The sequence below is a fragment of the Echeneis naucrates genome, chromosome 3 (assembly GCF_900963305.1).
Source record: "Echeneis naucrates chromosome 3, fEcheNa1.1, whole genome shotgun sequence".
NCBI classification, from domain to species: Eukaryota; Metazoa; Chordata; class Actinopteri; order Carangiformes; family Echeneidae; genus Echeneis; species Echeneis naucrates.
The window spans coordinates 22,094,472-22,116,939 of NC_042513.1; the positions used below are offsets into that span (position 1 = coordinate 22,094,472).

General features: G+C 41.9%; 1 protein-coding gene across 1 annotated transcript in view; it reads left to right on the top strand.

Annotated features, from left to right (window-relative positions):
* Positions 1 to 22,468, top strand: part of mdga1 (MAM domain containing glycosylphosphatidylinositol anchor 1) — a 95,860-nt gene that overhangs the window by 9,161 nt on the left and 64,231 nt on the right. Inside the window, exon 3 of the mRNA XM_029498574.1 lies at positions 6,366 to 6,540. Coding sequence (XP_029354434.1) covers positions 6,366 to 6,540 — 175 coding nt within the window. The remainder of the gene's footprint in view (positions 1 to 6,365; positions 6,541 to 22,468) is intronic.

Genomic DNA, 22,468 nt, shown 5'->3' on the forward strand with positions numbered 1-22,468 from the left:
CAAGAATAAGCAAAGTAGAACATCTCCTCAGCCTCAGCACTTACAAGCAAAAACAATGTCCGCCATCGTCATCAGCATCGATGACCTCATGTGCACACGTTAGATATATTTTTCGAAGATCATGACTTTATCGCAAATGCTGCTGATTCCTCTGCTTCCTGTAATTTCATCACAGCCTTGCTCTCATATTACAGAGGCAGAAAGACCGATAAAGGCATTCATATTGGATGACAAGGTTAGAGAGAGAGAGAGAGAGAGAGAGAGAGAGAGAGGGATGCCGTGTTAAATATCAATGAGTCAGTTTTATTGAACTCTTTCCTCTGTGATCTCTGCATGGGGAGGCGGGGGTGTGAGGCAGAGCGGTGACATCTGTTCCTCACTTTAATTCAGACGAACATGACTGCATTAACTGACTCATAAGAGCTTTTTCATGTGAAATCAATCGTCTTCCTTTTGACCATAATCAAGGTCCACTACTAGTTCTACTTTCTTTTCAACCAGCTAAAGGCTATACATCACACCTTTAAACAGACGAATGTTAAGAGCTGTGCTTTGCATGGTGTCTGGCAATATGAACGAACATTAATCTTATATTTCCACCTCCTTTTCTTTTGTCTAATTGTTTCAATACATACCTCTTTCTTTGCTTTCTTGTCCTCGAGCTTCCTAACATCTGATCAATAAACAGCCAAGTAACGTCCAATCAGACGCTGAGTCTTGAAATTATATTTGTTGCTCACACCAGTCTTTTGTTTACTTTTTGACTACTTCCTTTTCCTTTTATCAGCTGCCTCCTTCTCCCCTCATTCTGACTCAAGTTTCTGAATTAAAATGGAAACATCCATAGCCAAGTTTGTTTGGTTTTATACTGTAAGTCACGCCTCGTCACTTCCAGGCATTCATCGTATCCATAGCTTTCAAAGCAAACTATTACATAATTACTTCTCAACGTCACGGGCCTTTATGGATTCAAATTGCTATTAACAACCTGTACTACTCCTTTCTCTGTCAGTTTTCTTTTTTTTTCCCCCCTCTACACATCTCCCACACGTTTCTCTCAGATGTTGCATCCTCTTTGTGCATGTCTCAGGGTTTGTGTGTGTTTGGGTCCGCATCCTTGCCAAGTAGTATGCCCCGATAACAGGATTACCATCTTAAGCCTATTCGTGGTAAGTGAGCCAGTTGGATGGATAAAGCACTGTATCGTCAACTCCACTGGCATTACACGAAGAAAAGAGTCAGAAAAATTGTAGTAGGCAGGCCTAGCAAACTCTTGGTGAGCTACTGAGGGGGAATATAAAAGCTTTAAACTGTGTAACACCACAGGAAGAAGCCATGGCACAGAGAGAGGCAGCTTTTCAAGCTAAGCGTTGATTGTAGTGAAGTTGAACAAAGAAGGATTTAACTTGTCATGGTAGTATTTCACTGTGGTTATGCTTGTGTTGTGTTATTGGTAAGACTTCACTGGAAAAAGTACATTTAAGACTGGTGGAACAAAGCAGAGAAAAGGTAGTTGTCACTTCCCGAGAGGGAGGATTAGACTGTCTTCATTGCTCAGGCAGTAAATAAAGTAACAGCAAATGTGAAGCAATCAAAACTCAACTTTTCCGCTGAATCACTGCATCAATTCAATTTAGGTTAGATCAAATTGTCTGTGTTATTTTTCTGATTTGTAACAGCTGTGCAGAGCATTGATAGCATTCATGCATAGAGACAAAGCTGTACACAACCATCTTGACCCCGGTTTTTCAGGCTAAATGCTAATTCAGTGTAACAGTCTCTCGTGTATATTATGCAGTGTTGATGGTTTCCACTTTAGACAGCGGGGCAACAGGCTCCGACAGCGTCTGCACCACGTCTGCTCCATCTCTTTCTGTTGTGTCACTCTGAGAGCCTCAGAGACGAATTTGAAGAGGGAGGGGAAGAGTTTGTAAAGGAATAGCAGACTAATGTTTGAGAGGAACAATTTTAGAGCCAGAAGTGATGAAGGGAAAGAGAGAGCCTGATGAGAAGAGATTAAGGCAAAGCCTCCATCCCCAAACACACACACATAAAGGAAAGCAGTGGGGGGAGACGGACAGCTGCAGGCCAGTGAAGTTGTCACACATTAGCCGCCTTCTACTTCACCACCTAAAGCAGCAAATACCTTTTTCCTTCCTTTGTCTCCTTTCCCTCCAAGCTGGAATCTGTTACTGGTGTATCTGGGGCACAAGGCTAAGTCAAGCAATCAAATTCAAAAGCTCCACAATAATGCACACCTCTACGAAGCTCAAAATATTCACTTCTTGTTGACAGTGTATCAGGGAGGTGTTGATTCAACTCCAAGGAAAATTTGGAGGTTAAACGCTGAAAGGTGTAAAAAACGACCATTATAAGCTTCATAGTACGCCACAAAATTCAATACAGCAGCCCTGCAATAAAACCAAACTGTTAAACCAGCTCAGTGTACTAATTTACCCTTTCCTGCAGTCAGGAAATTATGGTTAATGGTTATCAAAATGTTAACTGCAAGTTCGTTAACAATGCCGATACAAGTCTATTCACGGACTTCACAATACTCAAAACGCAGCATCAAAAACTTTTCTGCTACTGTGTGAACTCTCCTCCTGAATACAGGTGGTTTCATCTTCAAGCCTTCAATAAAAATGCCCCCCCCCCCCCAAAAAAAAAAAAAAAATTACTTTGGTCTTTAATCCATAGATGCGGCAACCTGGGAATGCTTAGTGAAATCTCAAATTTCTTTTCAAAATGAACGCTGGGGTGCAGCGTCTGTACACAGACTGTACTGAGCTGATTTCATATTTGTGACATCGTTTATTGTTCTGACGACACAGAAAATTCAGTGGGAGCAAACGTCGTGCAAAAGGGAATTATTGCAGTTGATGACCGCATATGTGGCCGCGAATGTAAAATTTACAGCCCACTTAGCTCTGGTCAGTATTTTAGTGTGAAAAATATCCTGCAATACCTTCCTCCGCACCGTCTCCGTTCTCCGTTGAAACAGCTGTGGCCACGCAGCATACAGCTCCCCAGTTGAATACTAAAACGACAAACAAAACCAGTTGCATTTCTTGTTTATCTGGCTCCCGGGGGATCCCAAGCATTCCCCTCACATTCCTCTTCTAACCAAAAAGGCTGTGGCTTAACAAATGGATCTGTGTAGGCCAAAGAGTCTGGAAAACGTTTTATTTTTCATGCGTGCGGATGGATGTGAATTTAGAGACGAGATCAGATGGGATTCAAAAGCCAGCGTTTGACTTTTCTGCACTTTGAAAAGAAATAAAGGAAGGAAAAGAAAAGTGCCGAGGATAAGATGAGGGAGAGAAAAGGGGCTCGGGAGATATTCAGCCCTTCCTGTCAGGACCTGAGCAGAGCAGTATTGAAGGAATGGAGAAGAAAGAGGTGTGGTGGGAGAGCGAAAGAGGTCGGAGAAAGGGAGCGCAGGTGATGGTTTTAAGCTGCTGGTGTCGCAGGCAGATAAAGGCTCCTCTGCCTGGTTGTCATCTGCATCGCACACGATATCCCCTTTATTCACTATATCACGTCTCTCCATTTTGCTTCATCTGCCTCCCTAGTGGAGTAGCTCCCAGTGTGATGCACTTCTTCTCTCACCGTCACACAGCCTCCAGTGACACTTCATTTTTCATTCCCTCATTCTTTACTCGCTCTGAAAGTTTTTCTTTTCTCACGTCACACACATGCCCCTCCTTACCGTGCGATTTTTCTCACCGACTTGTTTTTCTTTCGCTTCCTCATTTTCCATCTCCCTTCAATGTATTTTACCCGAGATTTTCTTTATCTAACAATATTCCATGCAGTATTATCCTCAGCTCAAATGGTGCTTCCATCTCCATTGATTTTCTATAATCTTTTGGGTGCAATACATCGTCCTGATTTCATGCGTAACTGTTTTATTTTGTCTCAAAATTTCATCATATACAGGCAACAAAGGGACAAATCACTTAACATCCGGGAACTGCTCTTTAACTTAAATCTCTTATTATTATTATACTTCCCCCGGTCCAAAGCTCCGTATCATATGATCTCGAGATTAAAATGCCTCTAAACTTGAATGTAATCTTAATGTTCCTGAACACTAATCCTATAAATAACTCTCCTCTCGAAATTAGAAAAAAAAAAAGAAAATGTTTGTAATTTTTCAGATTTTCCTCTCATCTTTTAATCCTTGAATAGATCGGATATAGAGGCAGGGGAACACAGATGCACACTCCATGTCCACTTTTACTCTCTCTCTCTCTCTCCCTCTCCCCTTTTTCTGTCTTTCACGAAGGTCCACACACCCAGGCACACCAACACACACATGCACACACACAGACACGCTGTTCATGCAAACTGCAGTCACTAAACCATGGAGGGATGGGGTCCGGTTCATTGCTCACCTTGGCTGGTTTGATGAAATGGCAGGCTGCCTCTTCCAAATCCCTCCCACAAACAGAGCTGAATAAACAGACAGGGACCATTTACACAGGCCCTGATAATCTGCTAATCCATATAACCTGCTTTCTAACCAACACACACGCACACAAGCACGTAGGAGCGAGCGTGGACACTGATATTGTGCATTTGCATTTGCGAATAGGCTCTTGCATGCTGTGTATCAATGACTTTTGCCCATTATCCGCTCTGACCTCCTCTACAGGACATGGTTGATAGTCTTGTTGAGGTTGATAACAGACAGACGGGTTAGTAGGGATCAATGGACTATACAAACACACACACGCACACAAGAATAGTGAGGAATAATATTTCAGTGCTGGTGGGTTCACAAGCTTTCATGCATCTCTGAAATGCGATCGCTATGTTTGTGCATTTGATTAATCGAGTGAAAGTATCATGTAGCTGTCTGCCACACAATGTTCTCACAGCTTGATGGGATAATTCAAGCGTGACAAAAACCACACGGAGTTTGTCAAAACTCTTAATGGTCTGCGTTCAACATCATGGATCCTACGAGTCCGGAGCTTATTTCATTAACTTCTATACTGTGAGAGACACTGTGATTTTTATCACTGCAAGGAAAAGCATGAGCATATTTGTAATTTTGATCTGTTATTCAGACACTTTAATGACCTGCCCATTGACAAGATGCTTTCTTTTGTACTTGTGTCCTCTTATCTTCTTCATTACCTACCTCACTTCATGCAGACTCGCATTACAACATCTCACAGCCACTTTAAGGATGTGCATGAAACTATTAATCGGGTACAGGATCTGTGTGTGGCTCTCTTTGAGGTTTCCAGTAACTTATTTTTTTTTTATACACACTCATGTACGTTTTGCACGTTTCCAGAGTAAAAATAACTGCTGTAGGGATGTCGTAAAAGAAGTCAAAATATTCCAAAAATATTTTTATGCTTCACTGAGGTAAAAATGGAGTAGAGATGAAGTAGAACATAAACAGCCTGTATCAATGCTGATTTACATGAAGCATGTGAGTCGTGTGTCACCCGAAGGGACTAGAAATGTAAAAGATCTTTTTCAAATAGATCCATGAGACAAACCTAAAAGCCACATTCGTCTTTTAAGACCAGAGTAAGGTTTGGATAGAAGTCAGGGCAAAGGTGATAAGATGATTGGCAAGGTAAAAAAAATGTCAGGGAGTTTGTATGTGCTCTCGGGGCTTATGTGGGCTCCCTCCGGCTGTTCCAGCAGCCCGTAGGTCTAATTGTGAGTGCGAGTGGTTGGCTGTCTCTATATGTCTCTATATGTGCAATAAACCTGCTGCCTGTCCAGGATGTATCCTGCTCTCACTCATTGTCTGCTGGAATTGGCCCCAGTCCCCCGCGACCGTAAAGGATAAGCAGTAAAGATGACGAATGGCTGGACAGATATAACTGACCCTCTTTCCTTGGTTTTTGGGAGGACAGTCTCCGGTGGAAAGTTTCAGCTTTTTCAATGATTTAGTAGGGATGTAGAAGTGCACGCTCAGATGTGTCGCGACATTATAACATCACTGTTTGGTGGGAAAAAAAACAAAGAAACAAACAAACAAAAAAAACAAAAAACAAAAACAAATTCAGAATATGCAATCACAGCGAACAATGACTCCAGATGTTTTTGTTTTTTTTTCCTCTTTACTCAAGAATGAAGAGCTGCCTGTCCCTCAAGCACAACTGCATCTTATTTACATGCCCATTTATTTTTTGGTATGTGTAGCATGCATAGACAGAGAGATGTCAGCAGGCTTTTTGCTCATAGTAATTGTGACATTTTGTGAAAACCAAATGTCAGAGTGGTTTCTTAGCCTTTTGTCCCTTCTTTTCCTAAGCTTCTCTTTTTTTTTTTTTTTTTTTTTTTCTTTCTTACATTTTGACAGTTCTTTCTCTCTCCCTTCCTCACAAAAGGTACGGTGGACAAAGACGGCAGGAAGTGCGTCGGATAAGTTCCAAGAAACATCCATCTACAACGAGACGCTGCGCATCGAGGGAATCCAGAGGGTGCAGGGGGGTCGCTACTACTGCAAAGCTGACAACGGGGTGGGGGTGGCTGCCATCAAGTCCATCCGCGTAGATGTGCAATGTAAGTGGGCAGGAAAAAAGGCTGAGGGGGAAAAAAAAAAAAAATAAAAAAAACTCCTTCCACTTCAAGACCACATCAGACTTTCACGAGAGCCATTCCCACTTTAGAGAAGACCAAGATGGGGAGAGGAGGAAAGATGAAAGACAGATTGGACGGATGATGAGATTTCAGGTGGGAATGGCTTCCAGGAGTATCTGATGACTTACGGTGGAGATGATGAAAAGCATACTTGGGGGATTATGGGGGAAAGATGATGGATCAAATAGAATTGCAGTATTAGTATTAGGGAGGGATATGGATAAGAGGGTACAATACATTAAAAACTAATATCGTTGTGTGAAAGCACATTTTGCTTAAACAATAATGTGGGTTTAGTGTGTGTGCTCCACCGTAAACTGGAGGAAAACAATCTTTTCTTGTCAGATACTTCTGGAAAAAAGTGAAATCTGTGGGATATATCCTGAGTTTAAAACAGTTAGTCCAGGCAGTACGGGCTCCCTAAACAAATGTTTCTCAACTAATCCATGTCCCCCCTGTTATAAGGAGATGGGGGTAGATGGGGGTCACAAGCACACACTGACATTCTCATTATTTTTGATACAAAATGGCATTAAATCACGTCTTTGGCGCTTTTATGTCTGACGCCAATAATTTTCAGGCGCCTTTAGTTTTTCTGAGTGACAGTTCATGATGATGAATTTGAACCTCTGGTTTTATGTAGAATTGCAGAATCGAATTAGAAATAATGTTTACTGACATTGTGGGAGGACGTAAGACAAAAGGTGTGAAATATAATGCAAGAAAAGTGTCACCATTATTTGTGCAACTGAAGTAACATTAAATGGCCTTGAGAGACGGCACCGTTTGCTGTCCTTGGCATCGGTTCTATCACCGTTTTTTGTTTGAGTGCTTTCAAAATGTTTTCTTCTGAGTCAGTTTTATTTAATTTCTTTAGGGTAGTGGAGCATAATTGGGTCAATAGAGTTAACTTCAGTGAACGAATGATGATTCATGTGTGCTGTTCTAACTCTGTAAGGACAGCAGGTTCAGATTGAACCTGCTGAATCTGATGCTAAGTGTGACAGTTGAGAAGCAGTGTTGTGTTGTAGGGGCCCCGTGCTGCTGCTTGTTTCACTGCCCCACTGTCCCTGTGAGTCAGGGGCCAGGTCACGGCGCCGGGTTGGTTCACATGCAACTATACCCCCCCCCCCCGACACATCAATACTATTGTATAGTTTTCACTCCTAGCACCCTAAAATCCATCTGTCACATGTTTTTATTACAGAAACAGTTGCGCCCTTCATTGATTTAATCATTTTAATGCTCTGTTTATAGACCAATAGAAAAAAGGCAGATTTTCCAAAGGCACCACGCACTTAATATCCATATCCTCTTTTTCAATTTTACCTGCTTGTCTTTGTTTCCGGTGCACAGCACTGCATCCTGCCACTGCTCCTTTAGTATCTAGTCTCACCGCAAATCGCTGTCTCAAGTGTACACGTGCACACACATCCACACATGTACTCCCCAGTGCTTCCCCTAATGCATCTCCCGTAGGATTTGTCACTTAACCACCACCCTGCTTCAACAGGGCTCACCCTGCCTCACTCCTTCCTTCCTCCTCCCTCCCCGCTGATAGTCTTCGCTCTCCCCAGATGCTATAGCTTAGTTCCTGCTGGGGAGCTGGTAATTGCAGAGGCCTGGGTAGTAAACAGGTTGCGTTGTGAGTGCAGCTGTGACAGGAGCTCCGTGAAGCTAACCAGCTCTGATAGCCGATGCTTGTTCAATTTCGCTGCGTTACGCCTGGTGGTGATCAGCCATGCTTCCTGTGCAGGGTGACTTTAGTGGTGGAACGATGTAACAATTAGCCTGGACTACCAAGAACAGAGAAAAGGGCGACGGATGGGAGAGTAAGGAAAGAGGAGTTGGAAGCAGAGAGGTAGGAAAAGGCAGAGGAAGCAAACAGGCAGCAACAACCACGGCTTACTATTCAGGTGTTCCAAAAGAACGTGTGAACAGCAGGGAGGTATAAAATTACGGGGAAAAGTCAAAGAATGGGGAAAGAAAATGCAGGTTCCTTTATCTTATGCCATTAGCCACCTGATCAACTCAAATACTAACTGGCCCTGATAATGCAAATAATAATATAATAATAATGCATTTCAGTTGATACTGTTTGTCACTGCCATAGCACATGATCTACGTAGGTTTATACTTTCCAAACCATACAGAGACATTTTGCGCATTGTCAATAATAAGCCATTGTGTAAAATCATCACCCTACGCTGTTTCTGTTTCTGGCTGTGTTGCCAAAATTTGGCTAATCTGGCTCTTAAAACTGACAAAACAGCAGTCGGTGGTGAGCTCCAACTGCAGGCTCCAAAAAGTTCCATCAAAAACCAACAGGACATGCCACAGGTTGTTCGCTGAGTTTCTCTACACCGATGGCGCATGCAGACCACGCAGGTCTGCACAGGGCGAAATGTTTTGAAAGAAACGACAATTTCCTGGCAAGATTCAAGGCTCGTGAGGTGGGCGGTCATTTCATGGCATCGGTTGGCAAAAAGGTTGGAGATCAAACTACATGTTGACACCTGCTTTAGACTTTAGCCATTCACAGGTCCTCTCAGAGAGACGTTGCTCCGAGTTCAGTCGTATGAAGGCAGATCGATGCGCTTGTTTTCTTCAGATGGATATGTCAATGAAACGTTTCAGAGACGGAGAGGACTTGAGGTCAGCCACTTGTTGGAATTCTTAGAAGTCCGTTACATGTCTAGAAAACTACAGGAAACAGACTCCCACCTTCTCCTGTATGAGCTGCGTGTTGCTTTTTAAAGTAGATTTTTAATGAATACAGGTTGTAAGTGGCTGTGCTAAATGCTGCTAATAGGACTTAGCTAGTAACTTAGTAACTGTAGACAAAGAGCTGTCTGTCACAGCTGCTGTCTGCGGGTATATAGCGGATGCATGTGCCGGCAGATTTCTGCGTTCCCCAGCTGTGACATATTTGAATGCTAATCTGAATTTTGTCCATTAGATGCGGGAGCCAGATTGTTCTTACCTAAATATTTTCCTTGACTGTCTCAGGACAAAATGAACAACGAGTACAAGAAGAAAAGAAAATGAGAATAATGGTGTTCGATAGCGGCTGAATAGATTTTATTTTAGTGTTGGGGTAGAGGAGAAGAAGCACGCAAGTGTAAGGAAGTTGAGCAGATGAGCAAAAAAAAAAAAATATGAAGAAAGGGAGATGAAAAAATGGGATTAAAAGAGATGCGCGGTAAAGTAGATGCATTCAGATGTTTTTCAATTTGGATGCATCCAACAGACCAGTTATTGGATTAGAGGGCAGAACGTGCTCTTACCTGAACGGGGAACAAGCATTTTGTCTCTCCTGCTCTGTTTCTGTCAATCACACTTTGTCAACTTTCTACCCGCTGCTCTTCCTCCTTCCATCATTTATCCTTTGCTAATGTTGCCCTCTCATCTTCTGTTTCCCATCCCTCTGTCTTGCTTTCTGCCCTGCCTGCACACACTGATGCCTCGCGAAGCAGTGTATTTTTCTGCCTGTGTGTGTCTGTGTGTGGGCAGCTGAAGTGAGTCAGCGAGGATCTTTCTCCTCTCAGTTGTGAGGCTCAAACAAACACAGCAGTGTCTGGCTGTAGGTCGTCTGCCCTGCATGGAGCTTTAACTTCACTTTCAAACAATCACACGAACGCCTCATGGCATGCATGCACACACAGATGCCTGCTCTTCATCATCTTCATCATTAACATCTAACACACGCGAGTGTTTTGCGTCTACACGCATGAAGATGCACACTAATATGGCTACACCGTCCAGCATGCATGCACGCTCAAATATGTGCAAAAGCATGCAAAAATAAACTAACAATTAAACTGTAGTGTGTGTAGCAAGAGGAGCAGTTGGAGACGATGAGGAGAAGAGAGGGAATGACAGATGGAGAGTGAAACAACAGCAGAGAAAATGAGTGGAGGATTTCAGAATCAGAAGCAAAGACACATTTCATATTCTGCTTTGAAGAGAAGACACACGCAGCAACAAGTCACTCCTATACCTCTACATACTGGCAGCATCCTGCCAACTTCTCTCTTTATTCACAACTTTTTCATTTTATTCTCTCTACCTGCCTCCATTTTTTTTTTTTCCACATTATCACACAGCGAGCTCTTCCCCTCTCTCTTTCTCATTCTTTACACTCTCACCTTTTTATGAAAACACTAGCTTGGAAGTCAGTAACTTATTCGGTGTGTCTTTACTTATTAAGCAGGACTAGATTGAATAAATCAGTTAAGTACAGAATGGCTGATGTCTACCAGCGTGCTTTCCGTATTAATTTACTTAGAGCAGTTTGGGCTGAGTAATTATAAAGTCCCTGCACATAATGACCACACACAGGCGAAACCATTTGTCCCGGTCCAATCTTCCATTCTCCAATTCCACTGAAAAACACAAACGGCAACCTTGCCACTCAGAGTGGCCTTACTGATGCTTTCCACTCAGCAACACTTAATCCAGACATCCGCCATCACTGCAAACACACATCTTCTGTTCAACTTCTCTGTTGACCGTCCTCACATGGGGGTCACCTGAATCAACCAGCAGACCAGTGACCTGGCACCCGAACCACGGAGGCAGTGGGACAGTGAGCTTGCGGGGTTTAACTTTAAATAACCTCTACTGATGGGATGGACTTGGTTCAGAAACCCAACCGATGATACTTTGGCATGGATCAGGAAAAATGCTTGATGGATAAAAAAGAAAAGTTGCTTAGATCAACATCAAATCTTCTCTGTGGATAAAGAGATTACTCTCTTCAGGACAGAACAAGGTAAGTGGAAAAATGTTGGGGGGGATGATGATGATGATGATAATGATAACGCTGATCATATTCATGGAAATGTTCTGACTGTTAAGGATTAAGATGATTATATTCCTGATGCTGATTCTTTTGCAGGATTTTTTTTTTTTTATAAGGTTAATTATTATCACTTTTTTTTTTTTCCCCTCGGTTTTGTGAAAACGTTTGGCTCAAAATCAACCAACCTAAACCACCTACACAAAACTCTGGCTTCATCCAAATTCCAAAGAAAAATCTTGGCATTAATAAAAATGCAAATGGCTTTTGTTGAATGTGAAGATTTCACAATATCCAAGTGATTTTTTTTTTTTTTTTTTTTTGTTACATTTCCAACACAGGGGAGATATGGCTGAAATTCCAGCTGCTGATCATAATAGTTAGTAGTTTTTAATTTTGGTAATTGTTATTGGGTTACATACAGTTGGAAAGTGGATATTAACAGTTAAAACAACAAACGTGTTCCTGTTTCTAGCTGGTGCGCAAATTAATCAAAAATATGTGAACATTTCAGCGAAGATGATCTCCAAAAAAAGCCATCTCATATTTTTGCAGTGTATTTGTTAACCCGAAAATTTGATGTGCCAGAGAAAATCCAGCTGGTTAAAAATAGGGCTCCACTTCTAGTGCCTGCTTCAAAGAAACCAGCACTAACCTCCTGTCACATTGTCAGTAATGACGGTATAAGTCAGTGCTCTATAAGACCATGAATCTCCAAATGTACACAAGTGCTTCCACATCACCCGAACTGTCACTGGCTGTGGGAGTCAACAAAAGAACATATAATCTATTTTTCCTGGACTGGGGCTTTAAAAATGGCCACAGTGCAGTCATACAAGTGCTTTAGAAATGGTGTCTTTGACAATGGGGAGCACGCACACGAAAACACAGATACACAAACATGCGCACACAACTTCACACCCATAAACAGCAGGCTGCGTGGCATTTAGTCTGTCCCTGTTGGCCAGAGTCTTCTGTCACAACACAGGCCTGGAGCTTCAGGGTGACACCAGTCCAGGCTACAGCAGAGGCAACAGGCAGTGGCACTGTACACACACGCATTAACACATTCAGCACCGGCTGCACTTAAACTTGGACAGAAATCAATTTTCGGTAATTTAAACAGGCGAAGGAAGTGGCACCTACACAAGTAGGATAGAGGCTGAAGTTAAAGGGTGAGTGACTGAGCGGAACTTTTTTTTCCTGTTCGATCATCATCGCTGTGGCACCTTTAAACTTCCGATATCTATTCTTATTCTTACTACTCTGTTTGTGCATCCCTCTTTGTGAATTCTTTTGCCTCTTTGTTTTCTCCACCATTCAGCCTCAGTCTCTATAGCGTCTGTTTCTTTTGTTGGATTTACTCCCTCGGCATCCTTATTCTGCCGTTCTCTGAGGGAATGGCCATTCTTTCCATGCTGGATGGTTATAAAAGAGATGTATTTTGATACATATTTTATTTGTTCGTTCGTTTTTGGTTTGTTTTTTTCCCCCCCTACTTTTCTGTTCAATGATTTGATTTGGTCTGCTGCACAAAGAGCAAGTACATTTGAAATGTACCAGATTAAGCTGAATTCATTGTAATTCAGATACTCTCAGGCATTGGCCGAAAGAAAATAAAACATGTGGGATTTCTGCCTTGAAGTCCAAAGAAATTCTGATGTGACCGTGGGCCTTGTGTACTTCAACAATTCTTCTATTCTCCTTTTTTTTGCATAACTTCTATGTTACTTTGAAAGACCTGTTACTCATCAGTCATCTTAGCAACCATTTCTATTCATGACCATGAATGGAAAGGCCCTTTCCACTATCGGCATTGTGACTTGTCATAATGAAGGCTCTGGTTGTTTTTGGTGTGCAGTGTGTGCAATAAATTGTCGTGATGGCAGCAGGTAACAGTGAATGTGGCCGTTGTTAGAGGGTTATTTCATTTGGCATGAAATCAGTATTGTCTTGAAATAAAAACAGTGAAAGACACAGACGATGTCAGGACAGGCAAAGGTGTTGCTAATGGCCCCCTCCTGCTCCTGTAAGCAGCCTTTGTTTTGTTAGTTCAGTTGTCAGCACTGCAAACTGTTTTATACTATTAGAGATAAACTGCTGCTGGAGGAAATGCCGGTTGTTTTTAAGGAAAGTTGCTCATGTCAGTGGATGTTAAAAAAAAAAAAAAAAAATGTAATAAACTTTTATGATCTACATAAATTGAATTACTGTTAAGGGCTGTTTGTTGATAGTGTAGAGCCGAAGAGATTCATCCAAAAAAGACGCGAGATGTACATTTTCAGCTTTGTTTTTAGTTTTGGTCAGTTAGAATTTGACTTGGTGTACGTGTCCCTTGTCAGGGTGCACACTGTATGAATAAAGTGAAGTTATGTTAAGCATTAAGACAAACAAGTCCCATCCATAAAGAGAGAACGCAGCAATTTTTCACTTTTATATGTGAGATAAAGTGCACTGACGCTTGCCTTGAGCCATATCCCTTGTTTTATCTGGCTGCTCTGCTCTGCTATGACATCATGTTCTTTTATGCCACTCCTGAAATAACTGTGTTGTGTGTGTGTGTGTGTGTGTGTGTGTGTTTCTGTCTGGGTGCATGTGAGTGTATATGTGCATGCAGAGGTGTTTCTGGTTTGCGGGGTGTGTTGGAGACAATCCCAGCTCACGTTGGGTGAGGGTGGGGTCACCCTGGACAGGTCGCTGGGCCATCGCAGGGCCAACACACAGAGACAGACATCCACTCACACGCAGACCTACGGACAATTTAGAGCAATTTTTCACTAGCTCCAATAGGAATTTATAGCTGAACACACCTCTGCATGCAGCATTGTGGCATGGTGGTTAGCGCTGTTGCCCCACAATAAGGTCGCAGGTTCGATTCCTGGCCTTTCTGGGGCCTTTCTGTGTGGAGTTTGCATGTTCTTCCCGTGCCTGTGTGGGTTTCCTCCCACCGTCCAAAGACATCTTGTTTAAACTGTCCGAATTGGTCTCTGTCTGTCTCTGTGTGTCGGCCCTGTGATGGACTTGCGACCTGTCCAGGGTGACCCCGCCCTCACCCAGTGCGAGCTGGGATTGGCTCCAGCACCCTCCGCGACCCAGAAACGGATAAGAGGTATTGAAGTTGCTGGTTACGCTTGTTTTCTATACACAAATAGTGCTCACTGTTACTATAATTTGGCCAGAAGGTGCAGAGTCACATGATATGAATGTTCAACAACACAAACACCATCCAAAGTCATTCTTAATGAATATTTCACATCATAGAAATGTTCTGCCATTATGTCTAATATTACTGTACAGAATGAAACACAACACAGACACACACAAATGTATTTAATAAATTTTACTGTATGCATTTCTGAGCAGGCCCTGACTAATACTAAATATTACTAACCTTAAGTTTGTCTCAATCCAGTTACCTTGATTCCTTCAAGAAGCTCATATTATATATTTACATGAACATGAATAACTGAATATCTCAATTAATAAGAGAAGTTGAAATAATAACATCCATAGGAGACCTGTGTGGTCTTTACTAAATATTAACTGGAAGAATATGCCCATTGATGGAAGGGCCTACTGCTCATGTTCTTGCTCTTTCTGTGCTTCTAAAAGAGTCTCATTACCACTATCTCACCTCCAGTCAAATATGCAAATGAAATAATTTGAGTCACAGTATGAAGGAAAATATACCTGCACCGTAAGGGGCCTGCCTGGCAACCCTGAAGTCTCCTTTGATCTTTGTATGGAGGGGAATACGATTATTATCACCTCCACTGCTACCACATTATCATCATATCGTCATATTCACTGGAGAACCGATACGATGGGATACTAAGGTGGATTTCATTACCAACCACATATATTCACACGGTGTCTTTCAGATGAATAGGCTTGGCTTAATGGATGATCTTGAATGTGCACGTTTCTGTATACTTGTATGTGCCTTGTGCTAATGTGCGTTTGTGAATGAACACAGTTTTTCAATGTCTTTTTCAGGAAAAAAATCTGTTGCTGTGTGTGTGTGAGTGTGTGTGTGTGGTGTGTGTGTGTGTGCGTGTGCGTGCGTGTGTGTGAGTGTGAGAGTGTGCATGCAAATCAGACTAATGCCATAGAAAAATAATGCATCTCTCTTTCTATCAAATCAAATTTAGTCCGACAGTGCATGTTATTATTATTTTTTTTGGCAGACCAGGCAGAAGATATTCCATAAATATGAGAAGGCAGTGAAGTACTAAAAGGTGAGATGATCATTGTCCTGCTCCTCATGAATACATATTTTTGATTGAGTTCATTTTTGGGGGTATTTAAAGTCTTTTGAATGAAAGCGAGGGAGAGAGTTTTTGTTCCCCCGCAGTATTCAGCTTTAAGGTCCTTCCCAGCTTTAAGGGGAAGCTAATTATTTACTTTTTTTGGCCTCTTGTGTCTGCACGGTCCAGTGCCTGCGAATCCAGCATACAGTATGGAGAGCCATGAAAGAAGCAGATTAAAAAGAATAAGGTGGATAATCCAAATATCCTCCTTTTACATGTTGTTTTAAACTCACTGGTGTAGAATGCTAAATCTGACACACATTATTTTTCATGAGCTACTTATTCCTGTTAGAAGTTAGTGCCTTAGTTGTTTCAACATGCAACAGAAAAAACAGAAAGTCTGAAGAGCATTCAAAACAAAAAAGATGCAAACCAAAAAGAAAAATTTGCTATAGGTCATGAAGCACATACGATTTGTCTCCTCAGTACACAGGCTGTCAAATAGCATCAGTGTAATGCTCAGAAATACTTCAGCAGCTGTATTAGATTCCATTCGTTGCTCTGTTGCACACAACATATTTATTTTATTGTGAAATTTTCTTTTCAACCAGATGTGTCATGTTAATAAAAAGGGATTCCGTCAATTTCACAGAATACAGAAATTAATTATTCCTCTGGGAGTAAAACGGGACAAAAGCAAAAATGCTAAAATCACTGCACAAATAAGGGTGAGGTCACGAAGGGCTCATGCCAACAGGTTTGTGCGACTGCATTGCATTTCTTATCAGCCGTGTTTGCACTCCACCCCCCGTAATGCTCCAGTGACGTTTCTCTGTGGAAATGTGGCGTTACCATGTGTTTGGGGGTATGGCTGAAAAAGATTACGGCGAGCCTGCTGACTAAAGTGAGGCGTGAAACATACTTTTTCCTTCACCTGAAATAGCCTCTGGTGCATCGCATTGTACCTCCTACGAGGAAGGGAGCCAACAATCCAGCCGCTGTCTCATATTAGGCCTAATTAATTAGGCCTTTGCTTTGGTATAAATCCCAAATGGAAGCTCACTGACCTTGGAGTTAAAGTCAGTCCTCAGGGGGCCAAAGCTCTCTTGGGTGTGTTTCTTTTAAAAACTATGCATTTTGTTTCATGTTGCATCTGTGTGTACTGTCTGTGTCTGTGCATGCATGCAGTCATGCGCTCGTGCTTTGTGGGTGGATTGATTTTGCAAGGTGTTGGGTCAAATGATGAACTGAGACTAACAGGAAAGATTGAGTGTAGACAACATATACTTTATCATTGCCCAACAGATTTTATGTTTTAAATTCACATTACAATATGTGGATTTAAACAGTGTGAATCAAGCTGCATGGGCGATCTCCTTAATGTGTTCCCATTTCATTTATTTCTATTATGTTGGCAGTTCACAACACAAGGTGTGCCACATGTAATGCATCACAGCTTTGTGTGCGAAAGTATTGGCTTTGTTATCGTGCTACCGTGACAATACTGTGAATGTGTATTGTGGTGTGGTGTTTTGTTTTGTTTTGGTTTTTTTTTGCTAGCTTGGTGCCCATATGAGTGTTTTCTTTAATGAATTTGCTTTATTAATCTTTCCTGTGACGTCAGGTTGGTTAGTTGTTATTTCCACATCATTCCATAAAATTCATTCAAAATGGGTTAGTAAAAATGTCCCTCCATTGTAAATGTAATCTTCATTATGAAACGCTTAATCAAGTAGCAGGATATTATTCCGTTGTGCAGATCCTTCTCAAAAACCTTCCATTACTTTTAACAAGACGGTAGATTTAACCAAATTTTCTAGTGTGTTAAGATGCTGCTCTGCTTCTTTGTCCAATTTTAATCACTAATATCACCGATGCTGATATTTTGTTTGTTTCGTCCTTTTTTAGCATAGCGCCCCTAATATGCTCCCTGATTCAGTTCATCTTTCCTCAAAATAATTACCTTCCATGATCATTTGTTGAATGTGCGGTGAGAAACGAAAATGTGCGCGACACAAGAAAACAACATACATGGACACTGGTAGTGGGAGCTTCTTCCTTGAAGGGCTTGGCAGTTTCTATTTGCTCCGCTCGTTCCTCCCCTGTTACCCTTGTACAGACAGCCTGCAAAGTGTAAGATGTGTTACTAATGGATCTTTATGCTTCAGACAGCCACTCTGGCCTAATTATTTTTCCCTTGCCAGAAGACACTGTGTGTGAGCGTACAGCTGTAGAAAAGGGGGGGGGGGGTCGGCAGCACACTGAAAAAGTGTGCACTATCCCTGATAGAGGAACTGAGACAAGAAGGCCATATCTACAGAGATTGTCTTCTGTGTGTCCAAGAGACTTAGATCAAACCAAATACGCTTCAACACTTAAATGTACCCCACAATTCTTTTGATCACCAAAGTGAAGAAGATATAAAGAAATATAAATCCTCTGTGCTTTTAAAACCTCAAAAGGTTCCTTCTGTGAGATGCTCCTTGAATCACATTAGTATTACGGTTTTTCATATTAAAGATAGAAATATTCACATAAAAAAGCAGATGTGTGATAATAATTAACCTTCAAACTAAAACTTTGTTAATTTTTTTTTTTCCCAACTTTTACGTAGCAGATTACACTGAACAATCGCTATTTCAGTCTGATTGCATACAAAGCAGTGAATCCATTTATAAACCAGTATTTAAAAAAAAAAAAAAAAAAAGTATCGACGCTTAGCAAATGGGCTTTTAAATGAGCCAAGAGTTGGAAAAAGATGGGATGGACAGATACAGAGAAAGATAATTCATCAGTAATACGCCTACATCAGGAGGTTGAGAGGTTTTATATGTGAAATTGTTAAAGTGAAATGACACTTTGGATCATGTTCTGCTATTAAAACATACACATTTTGTCTGCTAGTAGTTTTTTTTATTATTGATTCATTCATCTACTGCTTATCTGTTTCCGGGTTGGGGGGTTGGTGTTATATAATTACAGTCATAATTTTAGTCTTTTGAAGTCATTAATTCTCACAGCATAAAATTGTAAAAAAAAAAAAAAAAGAGCATAAAGTATGCTACTCACATTAAGCTATTCTTACAAATTGCACTAATTTCCATTATGGAGCTGCTATAAGTCAATCCTCTAAAGGTATTCCGTCCTTTTTAAAACTCCTTCCCTTGTTATGCTTGTCTATCTAAAAGGGATCAAATCACATCAACTCAAAGGAAGTCTAAGTTCATAATATCACCGAATGGTTTTATTTTAGTCCATTAAACGCTGCAGGTACCAGAATGTGATTTAGTATTTAATTTTTTTTGTTCGACGTTATCTCCTATTACCCGGCACATCTGCAGCAATCCCTCAAACATCATCCTGCCATCTTGCTTGGTGCATTATTTAATAATTATGCCTTCTCTCCTGCTCACTCTCTAACCTTTCCATTGTGAGAGGTCATTCGGTTTCCCTGGAGGACCACTGAGCTGGGACAATTAACCAACAATAAGTCACACAGGACGGCCTCAGGAAGAAATTATCACCAGAAGGGAAGTCTCTCTCTCTCTCTCTCTCTCTCTCTCTCTCTCTCTCTCTGGTGGCCTCCCCACATTGGCAGGTTTTTTTTTTTTTTTTCGGACTTTAAGAACGCTTTGGATAATTCTCTCTTTGTGATTCTGTTGGAGTGGATTAATTGGTCTGTTTATCTTAGAGGACGCAGCTGGAGTAGTAAACATGATATTGAAGGCAGCAAGTGGCAATACGTTGTTATCCTTAAACGTCAAATGTGAACAAACAAAAGCGTCTTTCAGACATTTAAATATTGACAGACACTGTTTTAAGATGCCCTTTATTGTAACTGCATCCGGTTGTATGTCACTCTTGTCTGTATTGAAGTGTATTGATTCCCCTCTGACAGGTTTCGGGTGCATGGCGGGTCAAGCAGCTTAAAAAACAGCCTGTGACAGTTAGGCCGACACTGCTGTAATTAGCTTTCTGCCATTTCCTCCATAAACTGCGATAGAAAAAGTGCTAATAGTGGCACTAGCTCCTGGTAAAAATATTAAGGTGAACTGTTTGTATTGGCTTCTGGGCGAATCTGTCGGGCAAAGGCAGCAGTTTTGACAAATGTGTTCACTGTGCTGTAGTGTTATCATGAATTTTGAAGTATCTGCTGTTTCGAGAAAATAACTGCTCTTGTGTCGATGAGTTTTGTGGCAGTGTCTGATCCCCGTTCACATGCAGGGACCTGAGGCGTAACGTTTTAGGGGTGATCATTCATCCAGCCCTCTGTCCATCCATCTGTCTGTATGTCTGCCTGCCTGTTCCTGCTCGTAACCATTTAGACTTACTCCTGCTTGCTGCTGATTGTGTTGTTTTGTTTTTTCTTTTTCTTTTCGGGGTGCTAGTTGATATTGTTAGCTTTGCTTTGCTTGGTGGCCAGTTATTGCCATATGTGCAGCTTTTTGTCATTTTTTGCCAGCTTCTTTCAGATTTTCAGCCCGGGACTCTCCTTTTTTTTTTTTTTTCTCCTCACAGATTACAGATGGCCATAATGTCGTAAATCTATTATTTCACATTCAGCGAGAAAAGCATTCAGATGTTTACAATGGACAAGTGAAGGTGAAGTCTGCCTGGACAGAATTATCTTACATAATAAGTTTGAGTCTGTTACTATTTGTCGCTCAGCACCTTAGAAGACACTTAACCACCTAGTTGTAGAAAATCTCCAGCATGGTTTTGCAGAGAATAAAGGATCGGGGTCACCAGAGAAAGAACAGGCCTGTACACAGCATCTGTGTTAGATTATTGTCAATGCACATACACCCAGGTATTTCCAGAGTCTCCAATGTCCACCTCTATTCCACTGATGGCCTGGACAGTTCCTTTGTTTCCTCTGTAGCCTCGCACACTGGGGGCGACCTGTGAGACTAATCCAAGCCAACAGTGGAGCGCCCATCTGCATGTCCAGGAGCTCATTGCAGAGCGCCAAAGGTCCTGTGGTATTAAAATCTGCCCGCGTCCTCCAGGTAAGAATAAACACTATGCAGCCGACAGATGATTGCATCCTGCACTCCAGTACGGAGCTGATAGGTGAACTGCAGGGGCTCCAATGTTGGCTCGACAACTGTGCGGAGGTGCCTCAGTATGATCTCCTCTAGTGACTTCATAACATGTGAGGTCAGAGCCACCGGTCTGTAGACGTTATCCGTGCTCGGGTAATTCCTCTCAGGTTCAGGAACCGGGCATGAGGTTTTCTCCCTGGCAGGGGTGACCATCTGGCCCAGGCTCAGGCTGAATATGAGCTTAAACATCGCACATGGTGCACATTTTAAGCATACTGGGGCCACTCGGGCCTGCAGCCATTGCATGACAGGTTTTCTCCGCACCCCCTCTGTGATGACGGTGACTGGAGAGGCTGAAGGGATCCCCGTAGAGGAGGAGGGCTGGCATACATGAAGATGAGCAAAGAGAGCCGCTGAGGGGAGATTGAGGGATGAGGGTGACTCTCAGCATTGTGTCATCTGCACAGAGATCTTTGCTCTGCAGCAGGCCAGCATGGCGGCTTTCTTCAGGACGATTCCCAAAGACTGTAGGCAGCAACCCTGACTGTTTTGTTGGGACAGGGAATATCATGAAAGATCTGCGTTGCCTAACGAACAGACAAATGCATTCTCTGGTGGAGAGCAGAGAGAGCGGGGTGAGTTGTTGTAGGAGCAGGACTTGAGTAAAGACAGAGCTGTAGGATTGTGAGAGCTGGAAATAAAGGTGAAACTGAGGAAACTAAATGTATCATTGCCAGACATCCATCACGTCCCAACCCCCAGCGAACCAATGCATGGAGGAGAAGGGAGTGGAGCTGATGAGGAGTGAGAGGTGGGACTGACCTGATTGTCAGACAGCTGGTTATCAGTCACACAATAAACACGCCCTAATCCCCTGCTCTGTGGTCTGTAATTTATAAAATGAACATCGTGCTTTATCAAATGAGATTTGGAACTAACCATTGAGGCCATAAGCTCGCTAGGAAAATGTTTACTGAGCAAATAATAAATCAAGTGACAAGTCGGGTCATTTTTAAAAAAATGCTTCTATAGAAAGAGACTTATTTTTGCAACCTGTTGAGTCGCCCCCTGTTGGCTAACAGAATGAAAGTTTAAAGCACTTCCACTTTGTCTTCAATTTACAGCCCCGGAGTCCAAGTCTCGGTTTAGGTTTTATTGCACATAGAAGACACATATTTTCACCTGCTCCATCCATTAGGATTCATTTCACACAAGCACAGCAGCACCACCATGAAGCTAATCGTGAACTATTAAAAACTAGCTACTACTCCAGCAGCAGCATGAGCAGGAGTGTGAGACGACGAGGGAAATGACTTGCCAACTTATTGACTGAAGTCTGTGCCATTTAGTCAATCTTTTTTTGAATGACGTTTACCGGTGCATTTGGAATTTGGCATATGGGGGAGCTCTGTCTCAGGGGTGCCAGGGGTGCACTTGCCGATAGTTTACAAAATTTAATTGACACAATTAAATGACACAATATAAACAAATTTTTTTTTTTTTTTTTTTGTTTGTTTTAAGGCAGTAATCAGAACCTAAGAGTATGGTCGCTTCGTCTTCTGTTTTCCCAACTTCTTCTTACTCTTTAAGGTGTGAGGCAGCAGCAGCTTACAAACTGTGCTGCTTTTGATGAAATCAAGGAAAAAGAAGAACCAGTTTGCGATTATATCCTGGAGCTGAGCCCTGGCCCTATTTAACCCTCGATCTCCCCTGAACTCTTTATGCACATTTCAACATTAACAAGCCTCATATCT